This window comes from Pelophylax lessonae, assembly GCF_965119305.1.
Source record: "Pelophylax lessonae genome assembly, chromosome: 5".
In the NCBI taxonomy this organism is placed as follows: domain Eukaryota; kingdom Metazoa; phylum Chordata; class Amphibia; order Anura; family Ranidae; genus Pelophylax; species Pelophylax lessonae.
The window spans coordinates 312,550,823-312,569,530 of NC_138772.1; the positions used below are offsets into that span (position 1 = coordinate 312,550,823).

The 18,708-nt window shown below is 44.1% G+C and overlaps 1 protein-coding gene across 1 annotated transcript in view; it reads left to right on the forward strand.

The window, feature by feature from the left end:
• The window catches only part of CDH20 (cadherin 20), a 577,159-nt gene that overhangs the window by 502,481 nt on the left and 55,970 nt on the right, over nucleotides 1-18,708 (forward strand). Inside the window, exon 5 of the mRNA XM_082259717.1 lies at nucleotides 11,649-11,768. Coding sequence (XP_082115843.1) covers nucleotides 11,649-11,768 — 120 coding nt within the window. The remainder of the gene's footprint in view (nucleotides 1-11,648; nucleotides 11,769-18,708) is intronic.

The following is an 18,708-nucleotide window of genomic DNA, read 5'->3' on the forward strand; positions in this document are numbered from 1 at the left end:
GGGGTTGATTTTCTAATGGCAAATAGGCTGTTTATTTTGCAAGGGAAGTTGCACTTTGCAAGATAATTTGCTCCAGAGCTTAGTTCATGAGGTGAAGCTCTGTTGACTTCCATCAACCCTGCATGTGCAAGCCAAGTGCTTTATTTTTATTTACACTGTTATGTATTTTGTGCAAAGTGAAACTTCACTGCATTCAGTAAGCAACCAATGTAAGAAAAGATGGGGCTTTGCGGGCCAATGGGAGGAGGAGGATCAGATATAACACAGAATTGTCTAAAATATAACTTTATTGTAATGTTTAAAATTGGTACAATACATAGGAATGGTTACTCTTGTCTAACATAACTAAAATCAACAAACATATAGAATCGCAGTGAAGAAATACTTCCCAAAAGGGAGTGCCGATAACTTAATATCAGGAGATGACTTAAAGGTCTCAGATGGAGCACGGTCTAAGGGTCCCCAGCAAGCCGACGCGTTTCGCACGAGGCTTCCTCAGGGCCAGAGAGACCAGAAGAGACCAATTTTTCAAATGCGACTCAAATCATGGCAGGCAGGCAGATAAAAATATGGTGGAAGTTGTCCAGGACCAGTGATAGTATAATATTATATTATATTATAAATGGTAAGGCAGGCACTCGGAGCTTGGACATGCTGCAGGCTTGCTTCTGCATGGCATTTTTATGAGTTAGCTATTGGTACTAGCTAACCAGCCTGAACATATTGCAATTACTACCTGCCTCTGTGTTATATCTGATCCTCCTCCTCCCATTGGCCCGCAAAGCCCCATCTTTTCTTACATTGGTTGCATATAATAGTCCGGGGTATGGGCCCCCTAACACGGTAATTTTTTGTTTGCATTCAGCAAGCTTTGAGGAAAATGAACAGCCTATTTGCCTTTAGTATAGCAACCCCACAGTCTCTTTTCAAATGTAGCTTGGGTGTTGGTGTCATAGTTACATAAATCTGAATGGTGGGTATATGGATGCATAAAGGACTGAATGTGGGTGCAGGAATATTATACATATTCTTTCAACATACTGTATATAGTGAACGTCTGTGTGGGTATGAGGATTCCCTTCTATTGTCCTAATTAATAGGACTGCTGGGACTGATGGAACATATGACATTACATAAGGGCATTAACTTTCTACTATGCTGCAATTTCACTGCGCTATATGAACTGTTTATCTGTCTCCCATTTCCGATCCATCTGCCAAGCTTTTGATCTATATGGACTAAGTAACCTCGGTATTGTATGAGTGGCCAATTCTGTTTCTAGATCTATGGCTTATAAATAAAACTAACGTCCGCTGCATTCACGAATCACAGGAGCACCAGCTAATTCTCTATTTTATAAGTCACTCTGTATTAGGACTGCCAATTAGACTTAAAGGAGTTTGTGGCAATCATTTCTGGTAGTCCTACTGCTGCAAATAGGCAGCTGGACTTTATTTAACTGGTGGTAGACCCTAGACCCAGATATTGATCTCAAGTGAGGTGTTAATGAGCCTGCTAAGCCTCCAGTTACTTACGGGCTTACACTAATATGATTAGCATTATTGCAGACAATTACTCCCTATATGTTATTGCTTGCTGTATGCCGCTGCTATATGCTATATTCATTTCCAGGAGGACCAACACACTACCACTGTGAACTCTGCTGATTGCAGACTGCTATTTACAATAAGCCTGGCACTAGGTGCTACACTGTGGTACTTTAGGTCACCCTGGATTGACCATTGCTTCCACTTAGTGCCAGTATAGGAACATTAGGTGCATAAGTGTCAATGTGGTTGAATGAGAGGGTGGCCTGGGCTCTAGCAGTTTTAAGGAGATAACACTGTCAGTCTTTGATTTTAAATAGTGTTTGGAGAATCTGTATAAGCCATAGATGGCAAGATGGTATTTTTAACATTGTTATCGATAAAGAATATTTATTAACTGGTTACATTGCAGTTGGATCCGTACTGAAGCTATTTTTTAGGACTGTACTTATGGTCTTATTATGAATATTTATGGGACTTCAGCCAATCCCTGGGGAGGTGTGCCCAGTTGGTCTGAGGCCTGAGCAGCAGGGTGGGTCTAGTCCTGCTGGAGAAGACCCCTGTAAATGGGGGGCCGGGGGCTCTGTCCCTGGGGCAGAGTTCTAAAGAAGCTGTTAGAACTGAGTTGGGGGCCTATTCACAAGCTTGAGTCCAGGGTTTAAATTGGATCTGGAGAAGCTCACTGGAGAGAGCCAGAAGGAGGCTGGTGGAAAAGAGTCCAGCTGTCCAGCTATGGTGGTGTTGGTCTCCCTCACTAGGAAGAGCCTGGTTGATACTGGCAGCAGGCAGCCGATGATATTTTGGCTTTGTGTGTTAGCAACCCCAGTGCTGAAGAGTTAGTGAGTGTGTAGTTTTTAAAATCTGGAAGGAGTACTAGTCACCATCAGCATAGAGATCCCATGGGACATTTCTTTTTTTACTGTGCGTCCATTAAGTTGAGGAGTTCTCAAGTTTTTCAGTTCTACAGTTTATTGGGATATCCCCTACTCCCTCTCCCTATTCAAGATCATTGTTTCCAATAAAAAAAAAAAAAAACCCAGTCTCTTATTTGGCACCAGTGGGTGGTATATACTATATTATATACCATCAAATATTTTTCTCTAACAATATGTTCCATAGGAGATCAATTGAAGGCATTACCTCAAAGTCTAGCTATAGCTAACATGTGGTAATACATTCTTAAAAGTTTAATCCACTCAGTACATAGACAATAGTTTACCCTAATTTACTTTATGTGAATATAGCGCTACTCCCGCAAGAGCTGCTTGGTAATTTGGATTCTCTGTTGTGCACCTTGGCTCCAAGAAAAACTTCAGACCCTCTGACACACCTGGTTGAATGAAAGTTCCTGAAAGCGCTTATAAGATCAGGAGTATAGATACCTTCATCTCGGCTGTGAATTAGCACCATGAAATAGACACAAGACCGTTTAGTAGGAAATTAACTCAAAGTATTGGTACAGGTTAAAATAAATGGTGATTTATATGTGCATCAGCAAATCATAAATATTCTATAACCTGTGGTATATACTTTAGAGTTTGCACAACACCAGTCTCTATATACAAATTGCCTTTTACATGTGGGAACACAGTGGGTGGCTGCAGCAACCTGTTCTAATATTTTATATTATTTTCATTGTGCACACATGGACTATGCTCAAAAACTGCATTTGGATCACTATTTTGCACTTAAAGGAGAAGTCCAGGCAAAACCAAACTAACGCTAAACCTGCTCCGTGCCACATTCTAAACCTAATTTATCTAACCCTGTAAAGCAAAAAAAGCTGTACTTACCTATTCTGCAGCCGATCCTGTCCAGTCTCCAGCGGCGTAAGCTCTGTGCAGGAGAGGACCAACAACGGCTGTGAAATGCTTGGGAAGTGACGTCACCCATAGACTTTCTAAGGGGCTTCCATTGTCAGATACCTCTCATGCACCCACCTCCATTCCGAAGCTGACGCTGACAGCTGATGCTGGGACCGGACAGGGTCGGCTGCAGAATAGGTAAGTACAGGGATTTTTGCTTTACAGGGTTAGATAGAATAGGTTTAGAATGTGGCACAGAGTAGGTTTAGTTAGGTTTTGTCTGGACTGCTACTTTAAATAGCGGAAATGTATAAATTTTTTCATAGAATAAATGGTGGGTTCACCATAAATGAACACACAGAAGGTAGTTCAGGCACAGTATAACTACTATGCCAAGGTAAATTAGATAACAGTTCTGTACCAGTAGATGGGAATTAACTCACAAAGCAGAAAAATCAGCAATAAACAGTGCATATAAGCATTAACTGCAATGTGAATAAGAAAACCTTTTACTAGTTTACAATGCACCCTAGGAGAATGACTAGGATATGGTGAAATGTCCCCCGAGAGGTACCTTTTAGCATAATCAATAGGTGAAGGTCATTGTGTAGCAGCTGTAAATAAAGAACTTTTAGGCCTAGCTCTTCAGCCAACTAGCATTGGGGCCCAGTTGTACCATTGGTACACATGAGAATTGTCCCAGACAAGCCTGCAGGCAGCAATAAGGCTACTATATAGCTGTATGGTAAATTCATAGCTACGTAGTTACAAAGTTACATAGATAGTCTGATTGAAAAAAGACACAAAGTCCATCTAGTTCCACCAATAAAAAGGGGGGGGGAGGTGGGAAACATTTTTTTTACAATCCTATATACACAATCCCATTACCACAGTTGATCCAGAGGGAGGCAAAAAAAAAAAACAGCAAAGCATGATCTAATTGGCTCCAGCAGAGGAGAAACTCCTTCCTGATCCCCAAAGAGGCAATCGGAAGATCTATGGATCATTTTTACCTATAAATGTTAGTATCCAGTTATGCTATGTACATTTTGGAAAGAATCCAGGCCTTTTTAAAGCAATCTACTGAGCTGGCAAGAACCAGCTCTTGATAGAGTCTTTTCCACATTTTCACAGCTCTTACTGTGAAGAAGCCTTTCCTTCGGACGTAAAGAGTGCCCCCTTATCTGCTGTGATGACCTTAAAGTGAATAACTCAACACAAGTTCACTATATGGACCACTTATGTATCTATACATGTTGATCACATCCCCCCTTAATTTCCTCTTCTCAAAAGAGAATCAATTCAGTTCCTCTAATCTTTCCCCATAGCTGAGCTCCTCCAAACCTCTTATCAGTTTGGTTGCCCTTCTCTGACCTTTCTCCAGATCCCCAATATCCTTTTTGTGAACTGGTGCCCAAAACTGAACTGCATATTCCAGATGAGGTCTTATTAATGATTTGTACAGGGGCAAAATGATATCTCTCTCTCTGGAGTCTATACCTCTTAATACAAGAAAGATCTTTGCTCCCATTGGAAACTGCAGCTTGGCATTGCTTGCTAGTATTAAGCTTATGATCTACCAAAACACCCAGATCCTTCTCCGCTGTGGATTCTCCCAGTTCTACTCCACCTAGTATGTATGATGCATGCATATTCTTAGCCCCTAAGTGCATAACTACTTTTATCAACATTAAACCTCATTTGCCACATAGTTGCCCAGTTAAACAGTGAATTGAGGTCAGCTTGTAAGTTTGAGACATCCATGTAAGGACGTTATTTCACTGCATAGCTTGGTGTCATCTGCAAAGGCTGAAAGGGTACTTTTAATCCCAGACCCTATATCATTTATAAATATAATAAAAAGTAACGGTCCCAACAGTGAACCTTGGGGTACACCACTAGTTATTATTATTATTATTATACAGGATTTATATAGCGCTAACAGTTTGCGCAGCGCTTTACAATGTGGGGGAAGACAATACAGTTACAATACAATTCAATACAGGAGGAATTAGAGGGCCCTGCTCATTAGAGCTTACAATATAGAAGGGAGGGTCAAGTGAAACAAAAGGCAATAACTGTGGGGGATGGGCTGATGGAGAAAATGGAAGTATAGTTGTAAGATGTGGGAAGGATTGGCTTCTCTGAAGAGGAGGGTTTTCAGGGATTGTCTAAAAGCTAATAGAGTAGGATTCATAAAGGGCTCTCTCTATCAGCAGATAGTAAATCCCATCAGCAGCAGCACACCAGTCACAGTGATATTGCAGCTCACTCTCCAGTCATACACATTTATTAGTCCACTTTCTGCTCTGCGCTCACGTGATTCTGGCTGCCAGCACTTCCAGATCCTGCTCAGGCCACTGACACACAGCAGTGATGATGCACACATGTGTACAGCTTGAAAAAATACAGCTCCTTCCCTTCCTTCTGACAATCTCCCTCTGGGAAATGCAGTTTATAAGTGTTGATTAGAGTATAGTCTCTCCCCTCTGGACTACAGTTCCCATCATGCAGTGCTACCTTACTCAGCCGTTTGAACTCTTCCTGCTCAGCAGCACCCTCCTCTTGCTGTTAACCACTTCAGCACTACAGGGTAGCAGCTACAGAGAGCAGCTGCAGCCAGTGTTTCTCTCAATCCTTATTCTTAGTCAAGCACCTGACCACATAAAAAAATAATTATTCTAAAGAGACTTCCATATTCACAAAGCTGTTCTGGGTTCATTTTTACAACATTTCAACAAAAGATTAAGAAATCCACTTGCTTAAGAATACCTTTTTTTAAAGAGTGTTTGAAACATGCCCTCACTGTTATTTTAATTAAATAGAAAAAGGAAGGGAAATTGTATTTTATTTTTGCTGTATCATGCCAGTTCTGATGGTTTTTCTTTTATGTTTTTACTTTTCACTAGTATTTAAATGGTGCTCCAACATTACAACTTTTAGTATCTGGTCCCTGAATATAATTTTTTTCTATTGAGTATTTAAAATGTGTGCACTCTAAAGGATCAGATTCAGATAAACTACCTCTCACTTTTAAAAGTAAATGATGTAAATGATGTTTATCTGAATCAAAGATGTAAAAAAGCTCCTTATATTGTATCTTCCTATGAAGATAAAGCTTGGATTGACCTGTTTGCAATGCATCCATCTCAGTACGTGTACAGTCCCATACCTTGCGGCTGAGCCTGAAGTGCAGAGGGAAGGTCACTAGTACAGCCCCGGCTCAGGGGTCACTGATGTTGTGACAGTGGCCATGAAAGCACGGTGAGGTATTGGTGCCTGTTTATTCTCCTGCTGGAAGCAGTGATATGTGGCAGGTGTGTCACCAGGATGGACCAGGTAGCTGTAGCAGATGTAAGCAAGAACAGCAGACCCCGGGCTGGTGGGCAGCAGGCAGCAGTAGGCAGCGGCTGATAGCTGGAGCAGGAAGACCGGTGGCCTACAGTAGAGGAAGCTCCAGGCAGGTGCATGCAGGGCAGATAAGAGACTGGATGCGTGGTCAGATAAGCCAGTTCGGCAACAGATGCAGGCACAGATGGCAGGCAAAGAATGTTCAAGGTACAGGCAAAGGTTGGCAAATTAGATCAGTTAGATGGGCAGAAGGCAAAGGCAAAGTCCAGATACAGGCCAGGGACAGGGTAGGTAGCATTCAAGCAAAGTCAAGAGCAAGTTGAGTCAAAAAAAGAAGTAACAGAATCAGATTCAGTAACACAGGTACAACTGCGGATCAGACAACAATGGACTAGCGCAGCTTCTGCACTTATATAGGCCATTTGGTGACAGCCTGCAGATTTGCATTTGCATCTGCCTCGGAGCTTCAGCTACTCTATTGCCAGCACATCCCGAACAAGTACTCTACAACAGCTGCATACCAAGGTGCACTGTCTGAAAAGAATATATACATACATCAACAAAAAGAATTTGCATATGTTTGATGAGTCTCATAACTGGCAATAGCTTTTTAACCCCTCCAAAAACTACTAGGTAGTTAAAATCCCCAACATTAGGGATGGGCTCTGTGTTCATTTGTGTGTTGTGCCCAGCAATACATTACAGCCTCGAGCAAGTTTTAATTACATTTTTTCCTTTAGAAATGTCAGTATTGCTGCAGCAGGCTCTATACCTCGTACAGATGCGCCACTTTACAGGCAGACTTAGGGGACCCCCTAGGCACGATATTGAAAGGCATTTTTCATTTTTATTGTTTCAATTTAAGCATCATTAAAATCAGTGCTCCTGTAAAAATGAATGTTTTAAAAAAAAAATGTTTTCATTGATACATGTCCCCCCTAGGGCAGTACCCAGGTCCCCATGCACTTTTTATGACAATACCTTGCATATAAGCCTTTAAAATGAGGACTTTTGATTTGTCATGTTTGTGTCCCTTGGACTTTAATAGAGTTTGCATGTTCTCTAGAACTTTTTCCCTGTTCGAGATGTTCTGGTGCGAACCAAACAGGGGGGTGTTCAGCCCATCACTACCCAACATCTACCAAAAAATTAATCTCTTAAAAATGCAGACCTTCTGGGTTTGAATAATTAGTAGTAATTAGTAATAAGTAGCCATTTTCTTAATGTGTACACTCTTGGAAAAAATGTGTTTTAAATATCATATTACTTGAATAGTAATGTCATTTGATAATTTTCCTGCAATTGCTTGGATGTTTAAAATAAACAAAGGCTGGCTGAGACAAAATGCTCCTTTGGTAAGTCAACCCTTTGGAATGATTCCATCCCAAACACTGTTGTGTGGAAAGTGCCAGAACAGCACAGCTGGAAAGTGTGCACATTAGTGTCTTTGCAATCTCTAATTGCAACTGTAGCATCATTTATTAATTGCTGGGAATATATTGATTTTAAATAGCATTCCTAGCCGGATTTATGGGAAGGTAATTAAAAGCCATATCCTAGGATGATAAGATGGTTAGCAACATCAGGAAATAAGCAGCAACCTCACCTACAGAAAAAGCTAGTTATGTGTTTTTCGGAGAAGAATAATACTCTTCACCTGTCCTCCAATGCAATATAGGATTCATTTAACAAGAACACTAAATGGCCCACTGCGCACAAAATAATTTTACTGTAAGCTTTAACCCCTTCATTATGGAGGGTAAAACAAATCCTAAGTTTTGCAACTTTGACATATGTTTTTAAAACTGCAAATTATCATCACAATTACTTGTATCCAAGTGAATTATACCTTGTTTTTGATGACAAATTAGGCTTTCATTTGGTGGTAAAAGGTAATGGATATCTCCTGATTTATTGTGTTATCAAAGGAAAAACGGGTCCAAAACAGTAACAAATCTTTTATATTTATATCCGTATATTTCTTGATATTTCCCTAACCTACAACCAAAGATTAACCACAACACCCCCACCAAAATATGTGCTTATATGACCACTCTTTTGGGCGGGCATTGCCTTCAGGGAAAAACTGATTTGTTATTCACAGGTGGTGTGGGTTTTCACAGTGAGAACCCTTGGTTTGCACTTATATTAATTTCTACAACCTGGGAATTGTACATTGAAATGTCTTACTGTTTCCCGGTTTTATTTGAACCATGGAATGGACTTTTGTTTATTTATTTTTTTTATCTTTTTCACGATTATTTTTTATGGCATTCTTGCACTTTTTATTCAATTTTGTTTTCTGTTTTGATGTACCACAAGTATAATAATGCACTATCATAAAAGTAAAGTTTATGCACATTCAAAGGGATAGTGAAGAAAAAGTGATACTAAAGTTAAATTTGATTTCGTCCTTAACCACTTCTGGACCGGAAGGATTTGCCCCCTTAATGACCAGGCCATTTTTTGCGATTCGGCACTGCGTTATTTTAACGATCAATTGCGCGGTCGTGTGACGCTGTACCTAAATAAAATTGATGTCCTTTTTTTCCCACAAATAGAGCTTTCTTTTGGTGGTATTTGATCACCTCTGCAATTTTATTTTTTTACACTATAAACAAAAAAAGAGCGACAATTCTGAAAAAAAAATATATATATATATATTTTTCACATTCTGCTATATAACATTCCCAAAAAAAATAAAAAAATCTATATTTTTTAACATTTTAGGCTAATTTGTTTTCTGCTACATATTTTTGGTAAAAAAAAAAAAAATCGCAATAAGCGTATTTTGATTGGTTTGCGCAACAGTTATCGCGTCTACTAACTACGGGAAAGATTTATGTAATTTTTATTGGTTTTTTTTTCTTTTACTAGTACAGGTGGCGAACTGCAATTTTTAGTGGGACTACGACATTGCGGCGGACAGATCAGACCCCTATCTGACATTTTTGACACTTTTGGGGGACCTGTGACATCAGTGCTAAAAATATGCGCTGTTACTGTAATAATGACACTGGCAGGGAAGGGGTTAACAATGTGGCTGATCAAGGGGTTAAATGTGAGCCGAGGGGAGTGATTCTAAAGGTTTGGGGACGGGGCTTATGAAATGATCATAGAGACCTGTGTTCCTATATAGTAGAATCACAGGCGCTCAGTGATCATTCCTGAGAGAAGAATGGTCAGCTGTGTTTACAACAGCTGCCCATCCTTCTCTCTCAGCGGGGAATGATCACGGGTGTCAGGCGGCAATCGGAGCCGCCTGCCCCGTGCATCAGAGTCCCCGCTGCCGAGTGGGGGCGGGAGCGCCGCCGCGCGACCGACGTATACCTATGTCAGTTTGCGCAGGAGGGTCTGCCTGCCGCAGTATAACTGCGACGGGCGGTCTTTAAGTGGTTAAACAAAAAAGAGGTTATACTTACCTTCTCTGTGCAACAAAATATTCCTCACGGTGGTCCCATACTTGCATTTATGTGGTCCCCTGCTGGCACTGTCTGCTCCCTTTTTTTCTGAGTGCCCCTTTAGCAAGTTCCTGATCCAGGCTTATATGTCTATAGAGACACGCGGAGGTTAAATTACCTAAAAATGGACAGTGCAAAATCTGGTGCAGCTCTGCATGGAAGCCAATCAGCTTCCAATTTTTTTTTTTTTTTTTGTCAAAGCTTAATTGAACAAGTTGAAGTTAGAAGCCAATTGACTACCATGCACAGTTCCATCAGATTTTGCACTCTCCACTTTTAGTAAATCAACCCCACAGTGCAGTTAAGCCATGTCCCCACTCCTTCCTGAAAAGAGGGACCATGTAAAGAGAGAGGGGAGAGCTGTGCTGGAGTCAAAACAGTGTTGGATCAAGAGAGAAGTCAGGTAAGTGATTACAGGTGGCATTTGATAGGGTAGGTAGTGGGGCGTTTTATACCTTAATGCAGAAAATACATTAAGGTAAAAAAAACTATATTGACTTTAGAACCACTTTAAAGTATATACATCTGTTCAGCAACTGGACCCTACAAATTAAACACATATAACAATGGGTATTGTTCAGCAACTGGACCCTAAAAATTAGACACATATAGCAATGGGTATTGGGTGGTAATAAAAAATAAAAAAAAGACAGTAAATGGTTGGCAAATAATGCAAGACAAAAAAAAAATAATTACAAATGATATGTAAATAAATTATAGGTATAGCAACTTTAATAATTGGCAGATTTCTACAGAATATCAATAAATAAAAGCCATTCTGAATCATAAATATGTTCAAATATAAGAACTCAAGGCTTTTGCCCAGATTGCTCCACTATACCCTATCACATTGGATATTACTGCTTTTTTTTGTTTTGTTTTATTAAAGACCTAAAAATCTACTTTAGCCATGAGAAATTATAAGCATAACATTAAACAAAGTCACAATGCAACAGCTTAAGAGAATTTAAGGAATTTTTATTCATCGTCGTATCTGAATAGCAGGTCCATATAGCATACATTTCATCATGTGAAGCTGTTAAGTTGTCACCCGTATCTCAAGGATAGGGCATGTGGCAGAAAGCTTCATTATAATAACAATAAAAGACTATTTACATTCATAACACAACCAGACAGAGAGTGATGCAGTGAAATTAAAGGGATTCTTAACATAGAGAACAGGTGGCTAAAACAGTGATCATATTGGCTATGAATAGTAAATCCAATATGTAAAGGGACAGGGAAACATTAATAGCCTTGTGCTGCTTATCTCTTAGAATTGTTTCTTCATTATTTTGTTGGGATACATTAGTGGAATGGAAGATGTGCCTGGCAATTAATCTTCCACTGACAGGTGGTTAAACAGTTAGTGTTGCTGTCATTATGCAAACTTTGAAAGCTTTTTTTTTTTATTATTATTGGAGAATCTAAATTAGATTTTCAGCTCCCAATTTAAAAAGGTCACTGTTTTCTATTTTTGTTAGGTACCTCCATTATCCAAGTGTCAGCAACAGATGCAGATGATCCTACCTATGGAAGTAGTGCAAGGGTGGTGTACAGTATTCTTCAAGGGCAGCCATACTTCTCTGTGGACTCCAAAACAGGTATTTATGCAATTTATTCTAATTATTTGGTTCGGCAGAAGGTACAGTATTTTTTTTGTTGTTAAATCCAGCAATATATTTTGTTGTTTAATCAATTTCTGAACTTTTTTTGTAAAATATAAAAAAAACCTAGTTACATTTTAATTTGTTTAGTAATAAAACTGAAAACTTAGTTACATCAGTGGTTTTTTTCTTTGACTAAAGTTCGGGTGCTGAATCTGAACCCCATTGAAGTCAGCCAAAAAGGCTAAAAAAAGAGTTCTGGCCATTTTCTAGGCTAATAGGCAAGTGGTTGTCAAATGGCAAATGGCATGGGGTGCGAGCACTGCCACGAGTAAATTGTATGAAAGTATCATTGCGTAAAGTGGAACATTAAAAACAAAAAACTACATCAAATAGCATGCCTGGGGGATGACTTGACCCTGCCGGTAAAGTGGCACACCGATGCAATACAACCTACTGCAATAACACTGACATTTACAAAGAGAAATGTGTCTTTAAATTGTCAATGGGGCTTGGTTCACACTTCTGCGTGTGGCTGCAGGTGCCGGAACCACATCTGTTCCCGCACCACGCAACCACCCGCAACCAAATCGCGCTGCTCTTAGTAGACTTGCAGGGCTGCCATTCATTCCGAATGGCACCCCCCACACATCTTAGCACATTTGTGGGTGTGGGAACTGCAGGGAAATCACATGGTCAAAAAGACCATGCGATTTCCCTGCGGCTGCATTTTTGAAAAGGTGCATGCAACTTTTTTTGCAGAAACACAGGCACAACAGCCTATTCATTTGAATGTGCTGCCATGCCCATGAAATTGAGGCCCACACAAAATGCAGAAGTGTGAACCTATGGTAAAGGACAGCTCTGGGCTGCTTCATTCTGTTTGCCTTTACAAACAGAATGAAGTCTGGTATGGGTGAATGGGGACCCCCACACAATAAATAAATGGCACTGGGTTCCCCCTTAATTCATAATAGGCTGCTATGAATTTTAAAGGGGACCCCATTAAAAAAAAAAAAAACAGCCAGAGGCCCAGAAATTTGGAGTGGATCTCACGCCTTTTTTTTTTTTTGCATGAGTTCCTCCTAAAAATGAATACCAGCCCTACAGCCCTAAAGGATCTGATATGGATTATACGGGAAACCACACAACCTTTCTTAACTATGCAGGCTTTATTGCTTAGATGGTCAGGGATTCCCAACATTTTTAACATACTACACCATGAGAAGCTTCTTTATCTCCCTTTTCTACTTAAATGTACAACTTTATTGATTGCTGGCCTTGATCTGTGGACCTTTGAGGGGAATTCTAAGGATAATCATTTAATAATTAATCTGGTGGGGGGGCGTGTCCGGATGTGAACAAGACAGGACGTGTCTCGGCGGAGCTCCTGGATTCATCCTTACCAACCGTTTTCCCGGACTTGTACCCGCTCCTGACCGGTGGGGGAACTCCTTCCCGTCCTGGGGATTCCTACAGCTGCCTCCAACACTCCCGGCAAAGGCCGGACGGATCATCGCCAGACCCGCTCCGCTCGCGGCCAGGCACAGGGCTCCGCCTCCGCCATCTTGGCGCCATCACCAAAGCCGCAGCGCGCCTCGCGAGGGAGTACGACCATGGAGCAGGAGCAGAGTGGAGACGGTTCCTCCCAGGTACAGCCGCCTCCCTCATCCCAGCCCTCTGCCTCGCAACATGAGGCTGATCAGCGGGCCATCATAGCTCCGATCCTGGTGGCCATTGACGGCTGCAAGGCCACCCTCATAGGGCGGATCGACCACCTGGCCTCTGAGTGCACCCTAATCCGCCATGACCTAGATAAGATGAGGGGCCGCATTACCACTGCGGAGGGTCGCATCTCGGATGTGGAGGACAGCACGACAACACATGCCGCCCAAGTGGCGGAACTCCAAGGCCTAGTCAAGTCCCTTCAGCACCGTGCGGATGATGCGGAAGACCGACAGCGACGGAACAATGTAAGGGTGGTGGGGCTCCCTGAAGGGGTGGAGGGGTCTAAACCAGCCATTTTTGCAGAACAATTCTTTAAGCAGTTGCTCACCCTCACTGACCTGCCCCCCACCTATGTTGTGGAGCGAGCCCATCGCATTCCCATGGGGGCTAGGCCACCAGGGGCCCGCCACGACCCTTCCTGGTCAAATTCCTGAACTATCGGGACCGTGACATGCTCCTGGCTGAGGCTCGCAAGCATCAGGAATTGCAATTTGAAAATGCACGGATCATGCTTTTCCCGGATTTTTCGGCTGAAACCCAGAGGAAACGCCGGTCGTTTACAGAGGTCCGTAAACGTCTCCGGGATAAAGAGATCAAATATAGCATGCTTTACCCCAGCAGACTCAGGGTTCAATTTAATGGCTCCGTCAAATTCTATGAATCCCCTCAGGAGGTCCCGGAGTGGCTGGACAGTGTTCGTGGATAGCCTGGTGCGGACTGCTCTTCTCTGCGGATCTATCCCCTACTTCTTGGAGTGTTGGTGACTATTTTGTGCGCATAATTTTTTTTTTATTTTTTTCTTCCCCCATTTTGTTTTCTTTGTTTCATCTGATCCTGGTTTCCCCGGGGGCTCCGCTGGGGTCTCTATAGCGCCAACTAGGTACCTGTCGAACTTTGTTTGCACTGCACAGTGTTCACTGACTCTAATGATGGGAAGTTTGGGGTTTCAGGCCCGTACCGGCTGGGTTTTGCCAGGTTTTCCTGGCCTGTTTGATGTTGCTGGTACAAGGGCATTTGGGTAGTTTTTTTGGGCAGCTATACCTTCTTCTGACTGTGAGGATCCTCGGGGTCTCCTGGTCCCAGTGGTGCACTAAATGTGTCTCAGACAACTGGATTGTGGACTTCCTGGCCCTGTCTGACTGTTTTTTCCATCCCCCTTTTATTTTTGCCTTTCCTTTTTTACATGCCCCCATGGCTGATGTTTATCGATTCCTCTCATGGAATGTGAGGGGGCTTAATAGCAAGTATAAGCGGGCTTCTGTATTTCAGTATCTTAAGCAATACAAGCCACATGTGTTCCTCCTTCAGGAGACCCACCTGGATGGCAATGTGGTCCAGGCCCTTAGAAAACCGTGGATACAAAAGGCGTTTCATGCCACTTATTCCACGTATGCCCGAGGTGTTTCGGTTTTGGTAAGCAAGGCTATTCCCTGCACCATCCACCAGGTGGCCTCTGACCCGGAGGGGCGCTTTGTGGCTTTAGTCGTTACTCTGTATTCTCTCAAAATGCTTTTGATTAATGTCTATGTTCCTCCGCCCTTTAAGGTGCAATTACTGTATGACCTTACGGACAAGCTTTCTGATCATGTCTCATTGCCGGTGCTTATGATGGGGGACTTTAATGCCATTCTGGACAGTGGGCTGGATACTTCCAACTCCAGTCGGCCGGCCTCGCTTGACCTTTTGGCTTGGGCGTCTGCCATGGGCCTGGTGGAACTATGGCGTTGGAAGCATCCTGATGATCGTGTTATTCCCACCTTTCTGCCACGCACCGTTCTGCGGCTCGCATTGACCTGGCCTTTGGAAACGCTGGTCTGCAATCCCTTCTTTCAACTGCTGACTATCTGGCTGGGGGGTGTCTGACCATTAACCGCTTCTCTTGACAGTGCACCTCCGTGTGGAGGCTAGAGAGCGGGGCTGGCGGCTGTCCTCTGGATGGCTCCAACATGAGCAGATTACCTCCCAGCTAGAAAAGGTCATCCAGACGTATTGGGAGAGCAACGAGGACTCTGCTGAGCCGGGAGTGGTGTGGGAGGCATTTAAAGCGGTGGCCAGAGGAGAGTGTATAGCCGGAATTAAGTCTGCTAGGAGGGACCACAACAGCACAATCGTGTCCTTGCAGGAGGAGGAGAGGGAGAGGGCGAAGGCGCACGCAGAGTCACCCTCTGATTCCAGTTATGCTTCCTTGATGGAGGCGCGGCGCACTCTTTCACTCCACTTCTCTGACCTTGCCCACACTGAGGCCTCCCATGTGCTGGCTTCGGTGTTTGCACAGGAAGATAAAAATGGCAAGCTTTTGGCGAGGCTGGTAGCTGATCAAAAGGCCCCGATTAACGTCCCGCTTCTTAGGAGTTCCGAGGGTGACCTTTTGAAGGATCCCGCGGATATACTGGCTGAGTTCAGACGATACTTTGAGGCCTTATACGCTCCTACCCTTGACTACGACCGCACCGCCATGGAACTACTCCTTCAGGGTCTTGACCTCCCCACTTTAACTGCTGACGACAGAGCCCTTCTTGACGCACCCATCACCCCTTTGGAGGTGGAAAAGGCTATAGCCTCGTTCCCTCCACACAAGGCCCCGGGTCCTGATGGGTTCCCCGCTCATTTTTACAAGTCGTTTGCTGAGCAGCTGGCCCCGCGCCTTAGTAGCCTGTTTCAATGTTGTCTCGAGGGGGAGGCTCTTCCCCCTTCCATGCTTGACGCCACCATGGTGTTGTTGCCGAAGCCAGGTAAGGACCCCTTGGACTGCTCCTCCTACAGACCCTGGCGGGGGTCATCCATACCTTGGTTGACCCGGACCAGACTGGTTTTATGCCGGTTAAATCGGTGGACACCAATATTAGGCGCCTCTTTACCCATCTTCAGTTGCCGAATTCTGACTATCCGCAGAGGATTGTGGTCTCTATTGATATTGAGAAGGCTTTAAGGCTTTAAGGCCCTAAGTTCCGGCTGTGGGTTAAACTATTGTATTCTTCTTCTTGTGCGGCCATTCAGCTGGGTCTGGCCAAATCTGAGTACTTTGGGGTGGGGAGGGGTACCCGACAGGGTTGCCCCCTCTCTCCCTTTTTGTTTGCCCTCACAATCGAACTGGTTGCCACTGCCCTCAGAACCTCTGAGGCCTTTGATGCCATTCGCGTGGGATCCATTAGGGAGTGCGTAGCACTTAATGCTGACGATATGCTGCTTTTCCTTAGAGACTCGGGCCCCTCCCTACGTGCGGTTTTGCATATTTTGGACACGTTTGGTACCTTCTCGGGGCTCCGGGTGAACTGGGGGAAATCTTCCATCCTCTCTCTCACAGGGGTCCCGATGACGGTCTCCCCTACTGATCCTCCTCTGTGTTGGGTGGACTCCTTTACCTACCTGGGGGTGAAAGTTACGCGGTGTCCGGGAGACTACTACGCCCTAAACCTCCTTCCACTGGTGCCTAGGTTGCAGCAACTGGTGCAGGTATGGAAGAGGCTCCCGCTCTCATTGCTTGGCCGTATTGCCCTTTTGAAGATTAAATTTCTACCCGTGGTACTGTATTTTTTGCGGCACTCTCCTACTTGGGTTCCTAGAGTTTTTTTCTGTAAGTTGGATGGCATCATTGGCTCTTTTTTGTGGTCGCCAGGGGCCCCTAGGATAGGCCTGAGGGCTTTCCAGGAGCCCAAGGCTAGTGGTGGGCTCGCTCTCCCTGACTGGCATAAGTACTACCTGGCGGGGCAGATGGTATTTGCGAGGCGCTGGTTACGGGCGGATGCGGAGGACTCGGCTACGGTTCTGGAGGCTGCGCACTTGGGGTCCTATGAGAGCTTGCGCCTAGCATTATTTCGAGGGGTGGGTTCCGACCTGCCATTGACGGACTCTATGAAGGCTACAATTAAGGCGTGGGGTCAGACGGTGAGGCTGGCGTGCCCTAGCTACCTAGGGTTTTCACCTTCTGCCCCCCTATGGATGAATCCCAGACTTCCCCATTTTTACCACCTTCCGGACCCTGGGGTATGGGCTGCTGTTGGTATAAAGACATTGGGGGACATCACCACCGAGGGTGCTTTGGTTACTTTTGACACCTTGCGTTCTTGACATGACCTGCCCACGACATATTTTTTTCGTTTTTTACAGCTGAGACACGCGTTCCAGAGTCAGTTTACGGATATTCGGATCGAGTCAGTACCGTCGGATTTAGAGTTAATGCTAACTAACCCTGACCTTAGTAAAACACTGTCTACTATTTACAAGGAACTGTTTCGACTGACCCCCCCCCCCCCCCCCCCCCGGGATCGTGCGCTGTAGACGGCGATGGACGGAGGATATTCCTGACCTGCAGGGGGAAGACTGGGATGACCTGTGGACTGATCCTTTTAAACACCTGGTGGCGGCTAGGGATAAGTTCATCCAATTTAAATTTCTCCACAGAGTGTATTACACGCCTGCCCGGTTGGCCAGGATCTTCCCAACGGCATCCGCTGAATGCTGGCGTTGCTCGGATGCCCGTCATATATTTTGGGACTGTGCCCTGGTTCAGCGCTACTGGTCGGAGGTTGTCTCTTGCCTTGGGAGGATACTTATGACCCCGGTTCCGCTGACCCAGAGCGTATGTCTCCTGGGCCTGGTAGAGGAGGTGGTCCCCTCGGTGGCCCATAGGACGCTGTTGATAATCCTGCTATTCTATGCCAAAAAGGCTATCCTGTTACATTGGAAAAAGGTGACCCCCCCTTCGTTGGAATTCTGGAAGGGGCTGATGAATGCTGTTTTACCATTGTACAAGGCCACGTACGTGTCCCGAGGTTGTCTCCGGAAATTTGAAAAGGTATGGAAGGCTTGGGTGGAATCTACTGAGACGGCGGGATAATGCTGTTTAGATAACGACTTCACCATGATTGTCACTTTGGGCCCGCTCTCTCACTAGTCCTTATTTTTCAGTCAAGGAATGTCTCTCTTTTTTACCTTCTGATTTTATGTTCTGATTTGAATTGATTGTCATATATGTTTTTATATCCTGCACCTCTGGGGCTGGGGGGGGCGGTCTGGATGGGAGGTGCTGTTCCGGCCGCCCCCGGCCCCCACCACTACCCTGTTCTGTTGGATAAGCTGCCAAGGTTGAGAGGGAGGGAGGGGTGGGTTGGGGGGGGGGGTTGTTGTACCGTCCCGCCGTGTTAGGGACTGGTGACTGTCTTTGTATTTTTCTTGTTGCAAAATCAATAAAAATAATTTTTCAAAAAAA